The 16712-nt window shown below is 41.9% G+C and overlaps 1 protein-coding gene across 1 annotated transcript in view; it reads right to left on the bottom strand.

Moving 5' to 3' along the window:
* Positions 1 to 5012: 5012 nt before the first annotated feature.
* The window catches only part of LOC308235114 (uncharacterized protein), a 34008-nt gene continuing 22308 nt past the window's right edge, over positions 5013 to 16712 (bottom strand). Inside the window, exons 4-5 of the mRNA XM_080643784.1 lie at positions 12316 to 12389; positions 5013 to 9197 (exon numbers count right to left, since the gene is read on the bottom strand). Coding sequence (XP_080499910.1) covers positions 7080 to 9197; positions 12316 to 12389 — 2192 coding nt within the window. The 3' untranslated portion in view covers positions 5013 to 7079. The remainder of the gene's footprint in view (positions 9198 to 12315; positions 12390 to 16712) is intronic.

Genomic DNA, 16712 nt, shown 5'->3' with positions numbered 1-16712 from the left:
AATTCCAACAGTAAACAGTACAATGAATATTAACTTCTGTATTTCAAGTTTAAAATTATATTGGGTGTTTTTTTTAAATATATATTTCATTGATTTTTAACAGAGAGGAAGGGAGAGGGATAGAGAGTTAGAAACATCAATGAGAGAGAAACATTGACAGCTGCCTCCTGCACACCTCCTACTGGGGATGTGACCGCAACCAATGTACATGCCCTTGACCGGAATCGAACCTGGAACCTTTCAGTCCGCAGGCCAACGCTCTATCCCAGCCGTGGGCAAACTACGACCCCCGGGCCGGATCCGGCTGTTCTATCCGGTTCTCTTGCTCTCCCCTCTGCTCCTTTACTTTGAATTTATATGTTTACACAAACACTCCATCCATGCTTTTGTTCCGGCCCTCCGGTCCAGATTAAGAACCCATTGTGGCCCTCGTGTCAAAAAGTTTGCCCACCCCTGCTCTATGCACTGAGCCAAACCGGTTAGGGCTATATTGGGTTTAAATGATGGTAGTAAACATTTGAAAGCTAGATTTCCTGTTTCCTTTTATGTTCACATAAAGAACTTAACCTCCTTACCCCATGTCTCGGCATGAGGCAGTAACATGGAACTCAGCCACAGGCTTTGGTGGTGATCACGTTGAGAAGGGGTGTCTATCCACACATGGACTAGAGCCTGCAAGTAGGCTCTGGACTATCAGCCAGGTTGGTCAGTAAGGATTGCTTAGGGGCCCCATCGGGATGGATGCCCTGGCAGCTCTACACAAACCAGGAACAGAGAGACTACATGTGTAGTGATGTATTAATGTGCACAAATGCACAGGAACCTATGGGGGGAAATACTGACAGAAGAAACAGCCTTTGCCTCAAGTAAACAGCGTATGTTAAGGGTCTTGTTCTTCTATCCATTCAGCTACCCTGTGTCTTCTGGTTGAAGCAGTTAAAACATTTATATTGTATGTGATTATTGAAAGGTATATAGTTATTGGCATTTTCAAATTAATTAATTCCATCATAGGAGGGAACTTTAACTTCCCATTGACATCAATGAATAGATCTCCCAGAGAAATAAATCAATTAGGAAAAAGTGGTCTCAAATGACACATTAGATAAGATGGATTTTATAAGTTTACAGCAGTGATTTTCAACTGGGGTGTCACACAGGCAAAGTAGTGTGCTGCAAGGATTTTTTAAAAATATATTTTATTGATTTTCCACAGAGAGGACGGGAGAGGGATAGAGAGCTAGAAACATTGATGAGAGAGAAACATCCATCAGCTGCCTCCTGCACACCCCCCCCTGGGGATGTGCCCGCAACCAAGGCACATGCCCTTGACCGGAATCGAACCTGGGACCCCCTTCAGTCCGCAGGCCGACGCTCTATCCACCGAGCCAAACTGGTCAGGGCCTGCAAGAATTTTTAAAACAAGCAACAGTGACTGTTTAGACAATAGCAAAGACTACATTACCCATAGATTGTCAAGTAAAATAACTGAGCCCTAGCCGGTTTGGCTCAGTGGATAGAGCGCTGGCCTGCGACTGAAAGGTCCCAGGTTCAATTCCGGTCAAGGGCATGTACCTTAGGAGGTGTGCAGGAGGCAGCTGATCGATGTTTCTCTCTCATCAATGTTTCTCTCTACCCCTCTCCCTTCCTCTCTGTAAAAAATCAATAAAACATATTTAAAATAAAATAAAACAAAATAAGTGACAACAGCCAACACAGTAACAGCTGTGTGGTGTGCATGGATCAAAATCAGACATTTTTTTTTTAGGTTAGCCAATTATTTATTTTGGTGGACCACTGAATTTCAGTAATTAGTTCACGTGTGCCATGAAAAAAAATAGTTGAAATCTGATTTAAAGTTTTTCACCCCAAAGCGGAAAAATATGCATTCTGGACAAAATAAAGACCGAATGCCCACTAACCCAAGGGACAGTGTCTTCTTCATCTATTTTCCTAATGGCCACGTGAAAAAAAACATGTTATGTGTATTTTGTATCAATACATCGCCTCAACATTCCTCACTACCAGAAAATGGAACTATTGTCTAGATGGGACTGAATTCTATGAATGATCCAGATCCCATAGTATATCCTGTAACAGAACGAATTCATTAAGCCCCTGGACCAGATGAGTCCCAGTCACAACATATCAGGAGAAACATATACATACAAATGCCCCAGGGGTATGTCAGAAAGTACAGTAGATTATTGAACATCTTGTCTCTGCAATGATTTTGTCAGTTTTTGGGTGGCACATGCGTAGGAACTGATGTTTACGACCTTGTACAAACTCAGCACTGGACACTAGAGAAGTAAAAACTGTGCGATTTCATTTCAATCTCTGCTTACCTGCTATCCCTGGAACTTACAGTGATGGCTTCGAAAACACTCCAGGGACAGATAATGCCAATGGACATACCTCTGCTCAGGCCGTGAATATACAAAGTAACTTTGCATCCAAAATAATAAAAGATTTCAACTGCAAAGCTGCCAACGACTCTGGGGTTTCTCTAGAAACAATGACCAACATTAGGCTACATTCAAGAGAGAATAGATTCTCTCTCATCATTGATGTTTCTCTCTCTCTCCCTTCCTCTCTAAAAATCAATAAAATATATATTAAAAAAGTGAGGATAAAACCGGTATAACATGGGTTAATTCCATCCCAATAAAGAAGTTAAAGGAGTAACAATGAGAAATTACTAAGCTTTCCAATGAAAATCAGGACAAGAAAAATCATTCCAATTGCAAAGTACACAGATGCCAATTTCTGGTATTCCAAAACTTCATATTCATATTAAAAACTATAGGTGTCCCCATGAGAACCCGAATGGTGGGCGACCTACTTCATGAAAATAAAGCAAAATATTTGCCAAATTCTAATGTCAGTCATTGCATTATAAATTCCAAACTACTGAGTTGAAGTTACAGAGGCTTCAAAGGCTGATGTGGGAAAGGAAGAGCTTTACATGCTGTGGTCATAAAACTGCAAAAGGAATGGCAGCCTAGAAGACAAAGTGAAAAACCCGAGGAACAGGAAATGGAAAATGAGAGAAATAGATTTAATTTTTCTGAGTTCAGCCAGCCCTGCAGCCTGGGAAAGGTATCCTCTCTCCATCTGCAGAGTTCATGCCGATTCTGCATCCTGGGTACAACAATGTCACTGGTATTGCAATATTCCTCTTAATTATGGAAAACCTATTACACAGACAGCACTGTCCTCAGTGTAGTTCCAGTCATCTAAACATCAAAACCACAAATGGACATGCCCTCATAAAATTTTCATCCGAACACATTGGCACAGAAAAGCAAGTAATTTCGATGACATCATTTACAAAACTCAAGAACTATTTTTAGATTTATTCAATAGTGTAATTGTCTAATAGAAAAAATGTGCATAAGTGAAGTCCATATAATATACAACAGCTCACAGATCTCTAAGGTAGTCAATCAACCCCATGATTTCACTCGCACATACACCAGGAATAAAACATAGCAGCATCAAGTGATATGGGAGTAGAATCACATTAATATTTCATTTTCAAAATACCTCAAATGATTTAAATATAAATAACACTCTAAGTAACTGTACATATGGAAATAAATTTTTTAAAAATATATTTTATTGATTTTTTTTTTTTTACAGAGAGGAAGGAAGAGGAACAGATAGTCAGAAACATCGATGAGAAACATCGATTAGCAACATCGATCAGCTGCCTCTTGCACACCTCCCACTGGGGATGTGCCCGCAACCAAGTTACATGCCCTTGACCGGAATCGAACCTGGGACCTTTCAGTCCACAGGCTGACGCTCTATCCACTGAGCCAAACCGGTTTTGGCATGGAAACAATTTTTTATATATTCAAGTATAAAAATATTACCTAACAACATTTAAAGTTTGGAGTACACTGTGTAATAAACTTTGTGATTTAGAACAATACCTGAAAGGCATTTTGGCTACTTATCTGGTGTGAATTCAGTGATACTTTAAAAGTCATAATCAATTACATACTTTGATCAAGTGTTTACATTTTAAAGTCACTTTAAGGTATAAATACCTTGGAGTTTTGTAAACTGTGTATTTTGAACAAAACTCCTTCCTCCTATATCATGAACGTAGAATTTCCACCCATTTACAATCCCTAATATTGACTGAGGCTTTAGGTCCTACTATACAATTTCCCATTCTTCAGTTTTAAGGTTTCCTGCTACAATGAATGCCAGTGTAAGGAATAAGCTACGGATGCTGATGAAATTGTTTACATTTGTATTGATTCTCCCCAGTATGAATTCTGATGCTGGGTAACGTTTGCATACTGTGTAAGCTTTGTCACATTCTTTGTATCTGCTGGTCTTCTATTCAGTAATAATTATAAGATGTTGTATGACATATAAATGAAGATGTACACTTTGACATATGCCTCATAATTTGTAAGACCTTATTTGATCATTCTCAATGATAAACCATGGTTAAATCTTTGTATGAAAACTTTATATTATTGCTCTTCCTCTTTAGAATGATTGCTAAAATGTTGAGGTTAGACCTAAGGTTAAAGTCTTTCTCACATTTTTTCCACTATAAACGTCCGTTACTCAGTAAATTTTGAGGTGTGGGTACAGGCTGTTGCACATGCTCTACATTTGTAAGGACTATCTTTAGTATAAAGTCTCTCAGGTACACTTAATTGCTTTTGTACATTTCTCAAAATCATAAGACTGCCTGATACTGGCACAATAACAGACATATAGATCAATGGAATAGAATAGAGAACCCAGAAATCGACCGAAATCACTACGCTCAATTAATATCTGACAAAGAAGGCATGAGCATACAATGGAGTCAAGATAGTCTCTTCAATAAATGGTGTTGGGAAAATTCGTCAGATATGTGGTGCAGTGTTTCTTCCTTTTCCGCGTCCCGCATGGAAAGGGAGAAAGACAGGTTCCTGAGGGGAGGAGCTGGGGGTTAAGAAATTAGAGAAAGAAAGAGACAAGAAACAGAAATAGATTCAAGCTGGGTGCCGGGTGGCTTCCTGTCCTCTGATAGAGAGACAGTCACACTCACCTCAGACAACACAGCATATTTATTGGTTTCCAAAAGGGATTTTATGATAAAAAGGAGTTTAGGGTGTGCCCCAATCCTATACATCAGGATCTGAGTAAGCTCCTTATTTTGGGTGGGTCAAGGTCCTTTTTGTTCCTCATTCCAAGTACATGGAATCAGTACTGATAACAGGATTCTGCCAGTGCCCTTGGGCTCAGCTGAATAAGAATTAAAAAAGTATCCATGTGCCTTCCCAGATGGCCCTCTACAAGATACATGCAAAAAAATGAAACTAGAACACTAACTTACACCATAAACAAAAATAAACTCAAAATGGATCAAGCACTTAAACATACGATGAGAAACCATAAAAATACTAGAGGAATCCACAGGCAAAACATCTCTGACATATGCCGAAGCAATTTCTTCACTGATACTGCTCCAAGGACAATGGAAACTAAAGAGAAAATAAACAGATGGGACTACATCAAAATAAAAAGCTTTTGCACAGCAAAGGAGACCATCAATAAAACAACAAGAAAGCCCACCGCATGGGAGAACATATTTGCCAATGATACCAACGATAAGGGTTTAATCTCCAACATTTACAGGGAACTCATGCAGCTTAACAAAGAAGATAAACAACCCAATCAAAAAATGGGCAACTTGCCAAAACCGGTTTGGCTCAGTGGATAGAGCGTTGGCCTGTGAACTGAGGGGTCCCGGGTTCGATTCCGGTCGGGGGCATGTGCCTTGGTTGCGGGCACATCCCCAGTAGGGGGTGTGCAGGAGGCGGCTGGTCGATGTTTCTCTCTCATCGATGTTTCTGGCTCTCTATCCCTCTCCCTTCCTCTCTGTAAAATATCAATAAAATATATTTTAAAAAAAAAAAGGGCAACTGATCTAAATAGACACTTGACGATAGAAGACAGAAGGCCAAGAGACATATGAAAACCTGATCAAAGTCACTAATCATGAGAGATATGAAAATCAAACAATGCAGTACCATCTAACACCTGTCAGAATGGCTATTATCAACAAATGACAAGTGCTGGAGAGGATGCGAGGAAAAAGGAACACTCGTGCACTGCTGGTGGGATTGCAGACTGGTGCAGCCACTGTGAAGAACAGTATGAAGTTTCCTCAAAAAACTAAAAATGGAAATCCCATTTGACCCAGTGATCCCACTTCTAGGAATATATCCCAAGAAACTAGAAACATGAATCAGAAAGGATATATGCACCCCTATGTTCATAGCAGCAGAATTCACCATAGCTAAGATTTGGAAACAGCCTAAGTGCCCATCAGCAGATGAGTGGATTAAAAAACTGTGGTACATCTACAAAATGGAATACTATGCTGCAGTAAAAAAGAAGTTCTTACCATTTGCAACAACATGGATGGAGATGGAGAGCATTATGCTAAGTGAAAGAAGCCAGGAAGAGAAAGATAAATATCACATGATCTCACTCATTTGTGGAATATAATGAACATAAACTGATGAACAAAAATAGATCCAGAGACAGAGAAACATCAATCAGAATGTCAAACATCAGGGAAGGTAGGGGATGGTGGGGGTATGGGGAGAGATCAACCAAAGGATTTATATGCATGCATGTAAGCCTAATCAATGGACACAGACAAGAGGGGGGTGGGGGCATGAATGGGAGGTGGGGGGTAATGGGGGAATAAGGACACATATGTAATACCTTAATCAATAAATTAAAAACAAAAATAATAAGAACTGAGAAATGCCTGTAGGCTTTGCCACATTCTCTATGTGTATAAGGCTTCTCTCCATTGTGAGTTTTCTGATGCTTAGTAAAGTGTGAGGACTGGTGAAAGGCGTGGCCATAGTCTCTACATTCATTAAGATTCTCTCCAGTATGTGTTATCTGATGGTCAGGAAGGCCTGAAGGGTGCCTGCAGGCTTTGCCACATTGTCTTCATTGGTAGGACTTTTCTGCAATATGACCTCTGATGATAACTTAGGATTGATAATGCACTGAAGACTTTGCCACATTATCTACATTTGTTAAGGTTTCTCTGTAGCATGAACTCTCTGATGATTAGTAAGTTGTGAAGACCGGCTAAAGGCTTTGCCACATTGTTTGCATTTGTAAGGCTTCTCACCAGTATGAACTCTTTGATGGCGTGTAAGTTTTGAGGACTCACTGAAGGCTTTGCCACATTCATTACACATAAAAGGTTTCTCTCCAGTATGAACACCATGATGACGATAAAGGGATGAGTAATAGGTATAGGTTTTGCCGCATTCATTACATTTATAAGGCTTCTCTCCAGTATGAACTCTTTGATGGCGTTTCAAGTTTGAGGACTCACTGAAGGCTTTGCCGCATTCATTACATTTATAAGGCTTCTCTCCAGTATGAAATCTCTGATGGCTAGACAAGTGTGAGGAAAGCCTAAACACTTTGCCACATTCATTACAGTTGTACGGCTTCTCCCCGGTATGAACTCTCTGATGATAATTAAGAGATTGTGCCGCACTGAATCCTTTGCCACATTCTCTACATTTATACGGCTTCTCTCCAGTATGAACTCTCTGATGCAAAGTAAGTTTTGAGGACTGTCTAAAGGCTTTGTCACATTCTGTACATTTATAAGGTTTCTCTCCAGTATGATCTCTCTGATGCAAAGTAAGTTGTGAGGACCGTCTAAAGACTTTGCCACATTCTCTACATTCATGAGGCTTCTCTACAGTATGAGTTTTCTGATGGTCAGTAAGTGTTTGAGATTTCCTGAAGGCTTTGCCACATTCTCTACATTTGTAAGGCCTCTCTCCAGTATGAACTCTCTGATGATAACTAAGGGATGAGGATTGCCTAAAGGCTTTGCCACATTCTCTACATTTGTAATGCTTCTCACCAGTATGAACTGTCTGATGCCTCTTAAGGGAGGAGGAATCACTGAAGGCTTTGCCACATTCTCTACATTTGTAAGGTTTCTCTCCAGTATGAACTTTCTGATGTCGAATCATATGTGCGGCAATAAGGAATGCTCTACCACATTCTGTACATTTATAAAGCTTATCTTCAGTATGAACACCTTGATGATTAGTAAGACCTTCATGGCTGATAAAGGATTTGCCACATTCTCTACATTCATAAGGTTTCTCTCCAGTGTGAATTCTCCGATGAATTCTAAGTCTTGAGGACCGCCTAAAGGCTTTGTCACATTCTGTACATTTATAAGGTTTCTCACCTGTATGAACTCTCTGATGTCGAATAAGGGCTGCGGACTCAATGAATGCTTTGCCACATTCTGTACATTTATAAGGCTTCTCTCCAGTATGAATACGTTGATGGCGATTAAAGGAGGAGGAAAAGCTAAAGGCTTTGCCACATTCGCTACATTTGTAAGGTTTCTCTCCAGTATGAACTTTCCGATGTCTGATCATGCTTGAGGCATGGAGGAATGCTTTACCACATTCTCTACATTTATAACGTTTCTCTCCAGTGTGAATTCTCTGATGAAGAATAAGGGTTGAGGGTAGGCTAAAGGCTTTACCACATTCTGAACATTTATAAGTCTTTTCTTCTGTATGATTTCTATGATGTTGAGTATGTCTTGAGGGCTTACTAAAGCCTTTTCCTGTTGCCCTGAGTTTGTGATACTTTGCAATAGCATGAATTCTTCCCTGATGTACAGTAAGAGATGAACGACATTTAAAGGCTTTGCCACATGGTTTACATTTGTAAGGCTTGTCTCCAGTACGAATTCTTTGATTTAGAGTACAACCTGAAGACCAATTAGATGTTTTACCAGAATCTATACATTTATAAGGTGTTTCTCCACTATGGATTTTTTCCCGTCCATTTAGATTGTACATTTGTCTGGAGATTCTACCACAAGGATTCCATTTGTCAGCCTCCTCCCAAGCATGAATATTCTCTTGTTCACTGTAATTTGAAGACTGCTGAAAAGACTGGACACATTTACTTCCTTTGTCTGTCTTCTCCACAGTAAGAATAACCTGACGTGTATTGTGACTGGACATTTGGTCAATGACTTTTCCACTTTTAGAATGGTCCTCTGCAAGCTCACTTGTGCGATGATTAAGACATGTCTCCTGCTTAAAGTTTTCCCAATGTTCAATCCACTGATAACTGCTATCTCCATTATGTGTACTCTGGTGATAATGGGAGACAGAAAGACCTTTAGTCAGAGTTATAATTTCATTAAACATGTACATGTTATCCATAAGAACCATTTCTTGAGCCGAAACCGGTTTGGCTCAGTGGATAGAGCGTCGGCCTGCGGACTGAAAGGTCCCGGGTTCGGTTCCGGTCAAGGGCATGTACCTTGGTTGCGGGCACATCCTCAGTGGGAGGTGTGCAGGAGGCAGCTGATCGATGTTTCTCTCTCATCGATGTTTCTAGCTCTCTATCCCTCTCCCTTCCACTCTGTGAAATATCAATATATTAAAAAAAAAACATTTTTTGATACTCATTAAACCAAGATAATTGTATAAAGAAAGCTTCTGAATACATTAAAACTACAGGCCTGGTGCATGAAATTTGTGCACTCAGGAGGGGGCTCTCACCGAGACTGCACTCTCTTGCAGTGCTGGAGCCCTCGGGAGATGTCCGACTGTCGACTTAGGCCTGCTACTCCTGGGTAGCGGGCCTAAGCTGACAGTCGGACATCCTTAGCACTGCCACGGAGCTGGGAGAGGTTTCCACCACCACTGCTGCACTTGCCAGCCGTGAGCCCGGCTTTTGGCTGAGCGCCACCCTCCCCTGTGGGAGCGCACTGACCACCAGGGGTCAGCTCCCATGTTGAGCATGACTGGACTGAAAACAACTCTCTGACATCCCCTGAGGGTCTTGGATTATGAGATGGTGCAGGCCAGGCTGAGGGACCCCACTGGTGCACGATCTGGGCCAGGGACGGACACGAGAGGTGGGCCAGCCAGGGAGGGACTGCAGGAGGGCTCCAGGGCCTGTCCATCCCATCTTGCTCAATCTTGATCGGCCAGACCCCAGGAGCTAGGTAACCTACCGGTTGGAGCATGTATCCCCTGGTCTTTAGTGTACATCATAGGGAGCATTTGAGTGGCCTTAGCATATCATTAGCATACTAGAGGCCCGGTGCATGAAATTCGTGTACAGGGGTGTGTGTGTTTCCTTCAGTCCAGCCTGCACCCTCTCCAATTTGGGATCCCTCTCACAATCCAGGACTGCTGGTTCCCAACTGGTTGCCTGCCTGCCTTCCTGATTTCCCCTAACTGCTTCTGCCTATCAGCCTGATCACCCCCTAACCACTACCCTGCCAACCTGATAAGATGCCTAACTGCGCCACTGCCAGCCTGTTTGCCCCAAAGTGCCCTCCCATGCAGGCCTAGTCACCCCTAACAGCCCTCCCCTGCAGGCCTGGTTGTCCCCAACTGCCCTCCCCTGCTGGCCTGGGTCCCCCACAAGTGCCCTTCCCTGCAGGGCCAGTTGCCCCCAACTTCCCTCCTCTGCCGGCCTGGTCACCCCTAAGTGCCCTCCCCTGCAGGCTTCATCACCCACAACTGCCCTCCCTTGCAGGCCTAGTCCCTCCCAACTGCCCTTCCCTGCTGGCCATCTTGTGGCAGTCATCTTGTGGCCACATGGTGGCAGCCATCTTGTGTTGGAGTGACAGTTAATTTGCATATAATTCTTTTATTAGATAGGATTAGGTAAGATAGAAGCCTGATGCACGGGTGGGGGCCGGGCTGGTTTGCCCTTAAGGGTGTCCCGGATCAGAGTGGAGGTTCTCTTGGGATGTGGGGCAGCCTGGGAGAGGGGCCTGTGGTGGTTTGCAGGCCGGCCACACCCCCCAGCGACCCAAGCGGAGGCCCTGGTATCTGGGATTTATTTATCTTCTATGATTGAAACTTTGTAGCCTCGAGTGGAGGCCAAGGCAGGCCAGTTCTTCAGAAGTTTGGCTTTCTCCATCGCCTGAAACAACACAAGCCTCCTACTCTCCTCAGCTCAGTAACTGCCGCAATTTTTGTTGGGATTTATTTATCTTCTGTAATTGAAACTTTGTAGCCTTGAGTGGAGGCCAAGGCAGGCCAGGGCAGGCAGAAAGCTTGACTTCCTCCATTGCCGGGGAAACGCAAAACTCCTGCTCTCTCCGAGGCCACAGCCATCTTGGTTGGGTTAATTTGCATACTGGCTCCTGACTGGCTGTTGGGCATGGTTTGTGGGTATGGTGGAGGTATGGTCAATTTGCATATTACTCTTTTTTTAAAAAATATATATTTTATTGATTTTTTACAGAGAGGAAGAGAGAGGTATAGTCAGAAACATCGATGAGAGAGAAACATCGATCAGCTGCCGCCTACACACCTCCCACTGAGAATGTGCCCACAACCAAGGTACATGCCCCTGACTGGAATCGAACCTGGGACCCTTCAATCCGCAGGCCGATGCTCTATCCATTGAGCCAAACCGGTCAGTGCTTGTATATTACTCTTTTATTAAATAGGATGATACTTTAATTGGCTGAATGAATGACTAGACAACTGAACACAGCATATTAGGCTTTTATCATATAGGATTATAGAGAAAATATAAATACAACACCTTAATTTTTAGAGGAAGAAGAATGAATAATGTTTAAAAGATTGCCAAATTACCCAGACAGCATGTCTCAGTGGTTGAGCTTCAATGTATAAACAAGAAGATCGCGGTTCCATTCCGAGTATGGGCACATGACCCAGCTGGGGGATCGCTCCACAGTGGGAGGCATACAGGAGGCAGCCAATGAATGATTCTCTCTCAACATTGATGTTTTCCTCTCTTACTGTCCCTTACTCTAAGAAATCAATAAAAATACATCTTTTAATAAAAAATATAGAACATTGCCAAATTGAGCAAATTTTATTATATAGATACATTATAAATTTATACATTTTGGAAATGATTGAATGAAAGTTTATTCCCACCCTACATTTTAAACAATTCAAATGATTATTTAATCTAGAGACTACACAAGTTATTAGTTTTTCCAGATTTCCTAAGATTTGGTAACAGTAAAAAGTTGTTTTCAGCCTTCATGTGCAGAAACACACTGATCTGCCAATGTAACTGACTTTGAATTGGGAGGCTTCCCAAATCCATAGTACACGTGACATCGTTAGGTAACAAGAAATTTATTATAACTGTCCCAGCTTAGTTCTGTTTATATTAATATCCTCTCTTTTCATCATATTCTTCCTCAAATTCCAAGACTTTCATTAAGTGTACATTATCAAAGCGAAACCTTTTATATCTTACCAGTATTATTTCAGAGAACAAATCTTGAATTCCGGGCTTTGGCATAAAGGCCTGGTTATCTTCAGATGACATACCTGAAGGAAAACAAATGTTCAGTTTTGACAGTCAGGTGAGTGCACTTTGAAGTTACCGGCAGGTATAGGCCAAATGACAGTTTTGAGTACTCCAAGAGCCACTGAAGGAATCCAAAGAAGCTCAAGATAGGTACAATGAGGAAAAGTCATAGCAAAGTGTGAGAAAGAGTTGCTTACATTTGCCAATCATATCTGCTCAAAACCCCTGGCACACAATGGCAATATTATAAAAACATTCCCAATTCCCAGTTTCTTCGCTGGAGACTGATGAGAGAAGTGCGTGTTCAATGATCTCGCTGTTTTGAGGCATCTTGAAGAACATGTGTCTCTTGTGCATGACACAGAGTACGAACAGAATGGCAGTACACAGTGAGTGCCCTGCAGTGGCTGCTACAGAGAAACGATGAGAAATTGTTCAAGCACCACAAAGGCTGCAGTACTGAAGATAAGATGTACATCACGCCTGAAAAGATACCGTGGGTCTGAGAAACCCACAAAGAACATTTCAACTGTGAAATGAAACAAACAAGGGAACCAAGAATACAGGCATTCAAAACGATGTTCACTGAAAGTAGAATTAGTGTCCCAGGTGGTTATCATTTGTTTCCTCCTATAGAAAGCATGTTCAAAAGTCTGCTTGTTTACAATTCCGGAATCTCAACAAAAGATATCAAGTCATGCATAGATTAAGAAAAAGTGTCCCATCAGAAAAAAAGAAATCAAACTGGGACCACATCAATAGAAAGATATTAATTACCTGAGAAAGTTTGGCTCAGTCGATAAGAGTGTTGGCCTGTGGCCTGAAGGGTCCCTGGTTGAAATCCATTCAAGGGTACATTTCTGGGTTGCAGGCTTGATCCCCACTGTGGGGACATGTAGGAGGCAGCCCATCAATGATTCTCTCTCATCACTGATGTTTCTATCTCTCTCCCCCTTGCTTTGTTTTGGAAATCAATAAAAATATATTTTTTAAAAAGGAATGGAACTAAATATTTCAAAGCGGAAAGGGAGGAAAAAAGGATAACTATACAGTATAATATGACCAAAATGTTATAGAACCAAAATGAAAATACAATGAGAAAGTATTTTACAAACACCACCCAGAAAGGGGAAATTGAAAAACATAATATCCGACTAGTCTGCAGAGGCAAGATTTTTTAAAGGAAAGAAAAGTGGAAAAAAATAGATACAGAAGCAAAGAAAAAAAATAATAAAGTGGCTGGAAGAGAAAAAAAGAAAAAAAAGAAAAACATAATATCCGAATTAAAAAATACAGTAAAATCATTAATGAAAGACATGCTCAACTTAAAACATCAAAGAATTTGCCTGGGAGAGAGGAACCAAGATGGCAGCATAGGTAAACACCTGTACTTGCTGCCTCCCACAACCACATCAAAATTACAAGTAAAACACAGAACAACTATCATCCAGAATGGCAGGAAAGCTGGCTGAGTGGAAGTACAACTAGAGAAGTAAAGAAGAAAACTCATTGAGACTGGTAGGTGTGGAGGAGTGAAACAATCTGGCACCCAGGTGTGTCACTTTTTTAATTGTGAGGGAGATACAAGCTCCAGCTTACTGAGCTCCAGTGCCGGGTGAGGCTTACCTACAAGGGAGCACCCATAGGATTGTCAGCTGATTTCTCAACAGAAACTATTCAGGCCAGAAGGGAGTGGCAAGAAATATTCAAAGTGATGAATAGCAAGAAACTACAACCAAGATTACTCTACCCAGCAAAGCTATCATTTAGAATTGAAGGTCAGATAAGGAGCTTCACAGACAAGAAAAAGCTAACGGAGTGCATTACCACCAAACCAGTATTATATGATATGCTGAAGGGTATTCTTTAAAAAGAGAAGAATAAGAAGAAAAAGGTAAAGATAAAAAATTATGAACAACAAAGTGACAACAAATACCTATCTATCAACAAGTGAATCGAAAAATCAAATGAATACAAAATCTGATGAACAGAATTGGTGAATGTAATAGAATCAGTTACATGGAAATGGAACAGACTGATGATTCTCAGAGGGAAAGGGGTGTGGAGGGGTGCAGGAAGAGTTTAGACAAAGATCTTATATGCGTGTATGCAGTACCTATGGACACGGATAATAGGATGGTGAGGGCCGGGGGTGGGTTGTGAACCGTGTGGAGGGGAGCTATGTGGGGAGAGAGGGACATCTGTAATAATCTCAATAATAAAGATTAAAAAAATAATTTTATGGGGGGTGGGGTGGGGGGGGAGGTGGCCGGCTTGCAAACCACCATAGGTCCCTCGCCCAGGCCACCCAACACCCCAAGGGAACCCCCACCCTGATCTGGGACACCCTTCAGGGCAAACCAGCTGGCCCCCACCCATACACCAGGCCTCTATCCTATCTAATAAAAGAGTAATATCCAAATTGACCATCACTGCAACACACAAGATAGCTGCCCCCATATGGTCAAAGATCCTGCCCCCATGTGGACACAAGATGGCCACCACAAGATGGCCAGCAGGGGAGGGCAGTTGGGAAGGACCAGGCCTACAAGAGAGGGCAGTTGTGGGCAATCAGGCCAGCAGGGGTGGACAGGTGGGAAAGACCAGGCCTACAAGGGAGGGCAATTGGGGGCGATCAAGCCTGAGGGGAAGACAGTTAGGGGTGACCAGGCTGGCAGAGGAGGGAAGTTGGGGGTGACTGGACCTGCAGGGAAGGGTAGTTAGGGGGGACCCAGGCCTGCAGGGGAGAGCAGTTGGGGGGGACCAGGCCTGCAGGGGAGGGCAGTTAGGGGAAAACAGGCTGGCAGGAGAGCAGTTAGGCATCAATCAGGCTGAAAGGGGAGTGGTTAGGGGGTGATCAGGCTAGCAGGCAGAAGCAGTTAGGGGCAATCAGGAAGGCAGGCAGGAGAGCAGTTGGGAGCCAGCAGTCCTGGATTGTGAGAGGGATGTCCACCAGGATCGGGCTTAAATGGGCAGTCAGACATCACTCGAGGAGTCCCAGATTGGACAGGGTGCAGGCTGTGTTGAGGGACACACACCCCCGTGCACAAATTTCGTGCACCGGGCCTCTAGTAATCTCAATAATACAGATTAAAAAATAATTTTAATAAAAGGATGAGAAGAAAAAAAATTTGCCTGGAAACTGGCTCAGTGGTAGAGCTTCAATCTATGAACCAGGTGGTCACAGTTTGGTTCCATGTCAGGGCAAAAGCCTGAGTTGGAGTCTCGATATCCGATCATGCAGGAGGCAGCTCAATCGATGATTCTCTTTCTTCATTGATGTTTCTATTTCTCTCTCCCTTCCTCTTGGTAATCAATAAAGATACATTTAAAAAATAATTAAATTATCAAAGAATTTGTACATAAATCAGTAAAATTTTGATTCCAAGAAGCCAATAAACATGTGGAAATATAACAAATCAGTCTCCAAGAAGACCCCATAAGGACAGGAGAATGAAAAGGAGAAGGTAACTTATATAAAAAATTAATCGTTTAAGATCCTGACAATTGGAGAAAGAGACATACATATGCAAGAAGCTCACTGAATTCTAAGTAGAATGAATATAAACATGAGAACAGATAAAAAGCAATGAAAACATCATGAATTCCAGAATATTATTCTGAAAGCACATAAAAAAATAACTTCTCATGAAAAGGACAGCTAAAATACTATTCGAGGCAAAAATGGGCACAAAATAAAACAATGAACTGATAAATGAAGATAAACCATGCAACAAGAATACTGATGAACAGATCAACAATGAAGAGGAGAGGAAAAAATTTTTCCAGCTTGCAAACATTCTCATTATTAGACCATGTCATTATTAGACCTGCCCTATAAGTAATCCTAAATAAATATGCTTCTGGAGGTAATTAAAAAATTCTACACAGCATTAACATATCTATAGTATAAAAAGCCAGTGGCTGTAACACCGCAATGACCAAATGAACCGTCACCAGGAGGTGCACTGATGAGTCCCCCAGCGGCAGCAGGACTCTGGGTATCGCACAATTTCGCATGCTGGGCCTCTAGTTTATATATAAAGAGGCCTTGTCTATTGGAAAATATACAGAAATATCAAAGATTGTGGTGTTCTAATAAAGAAACAGATATCACTTTGTTTTCTCCTGTTGAACTTTAGAAAATAAAAGGAATAATCTGAGTGGCAGGGCTCAGTGATTAAGGGTCTACTTAACCAGGCGGTCACAATTTGATTCCCGGTCAGGGCACATGGCAGTATTGTGGGCTCATTTTCCAGTGAGGGGTGGCTGATCAATGATTCTCATCTTGGATGTTTCTCTCTCTCTTCCCATATCCTTCTCTGAAATAAAAATGTATTTTT

The sequence above is a fragment of the Plecotus auritus genome (genome assembly GCF_963455305.1).
Source record: "Plecotus auritus genome assembly, chromosome: 10".
Classification (NCBI taxonomy): domain Eukaryota; kingdom Metazoa; phylum Chordata; class Mammalia; order Chiroptera; family Vespertilionidae; genus Plecotus; species Plecotus auritus.
The sequence above is the reverse complement of the archived record's forward strand: the minus strand, read 5'-3'. Positions and strand labels throughout refer to the sequence as shown.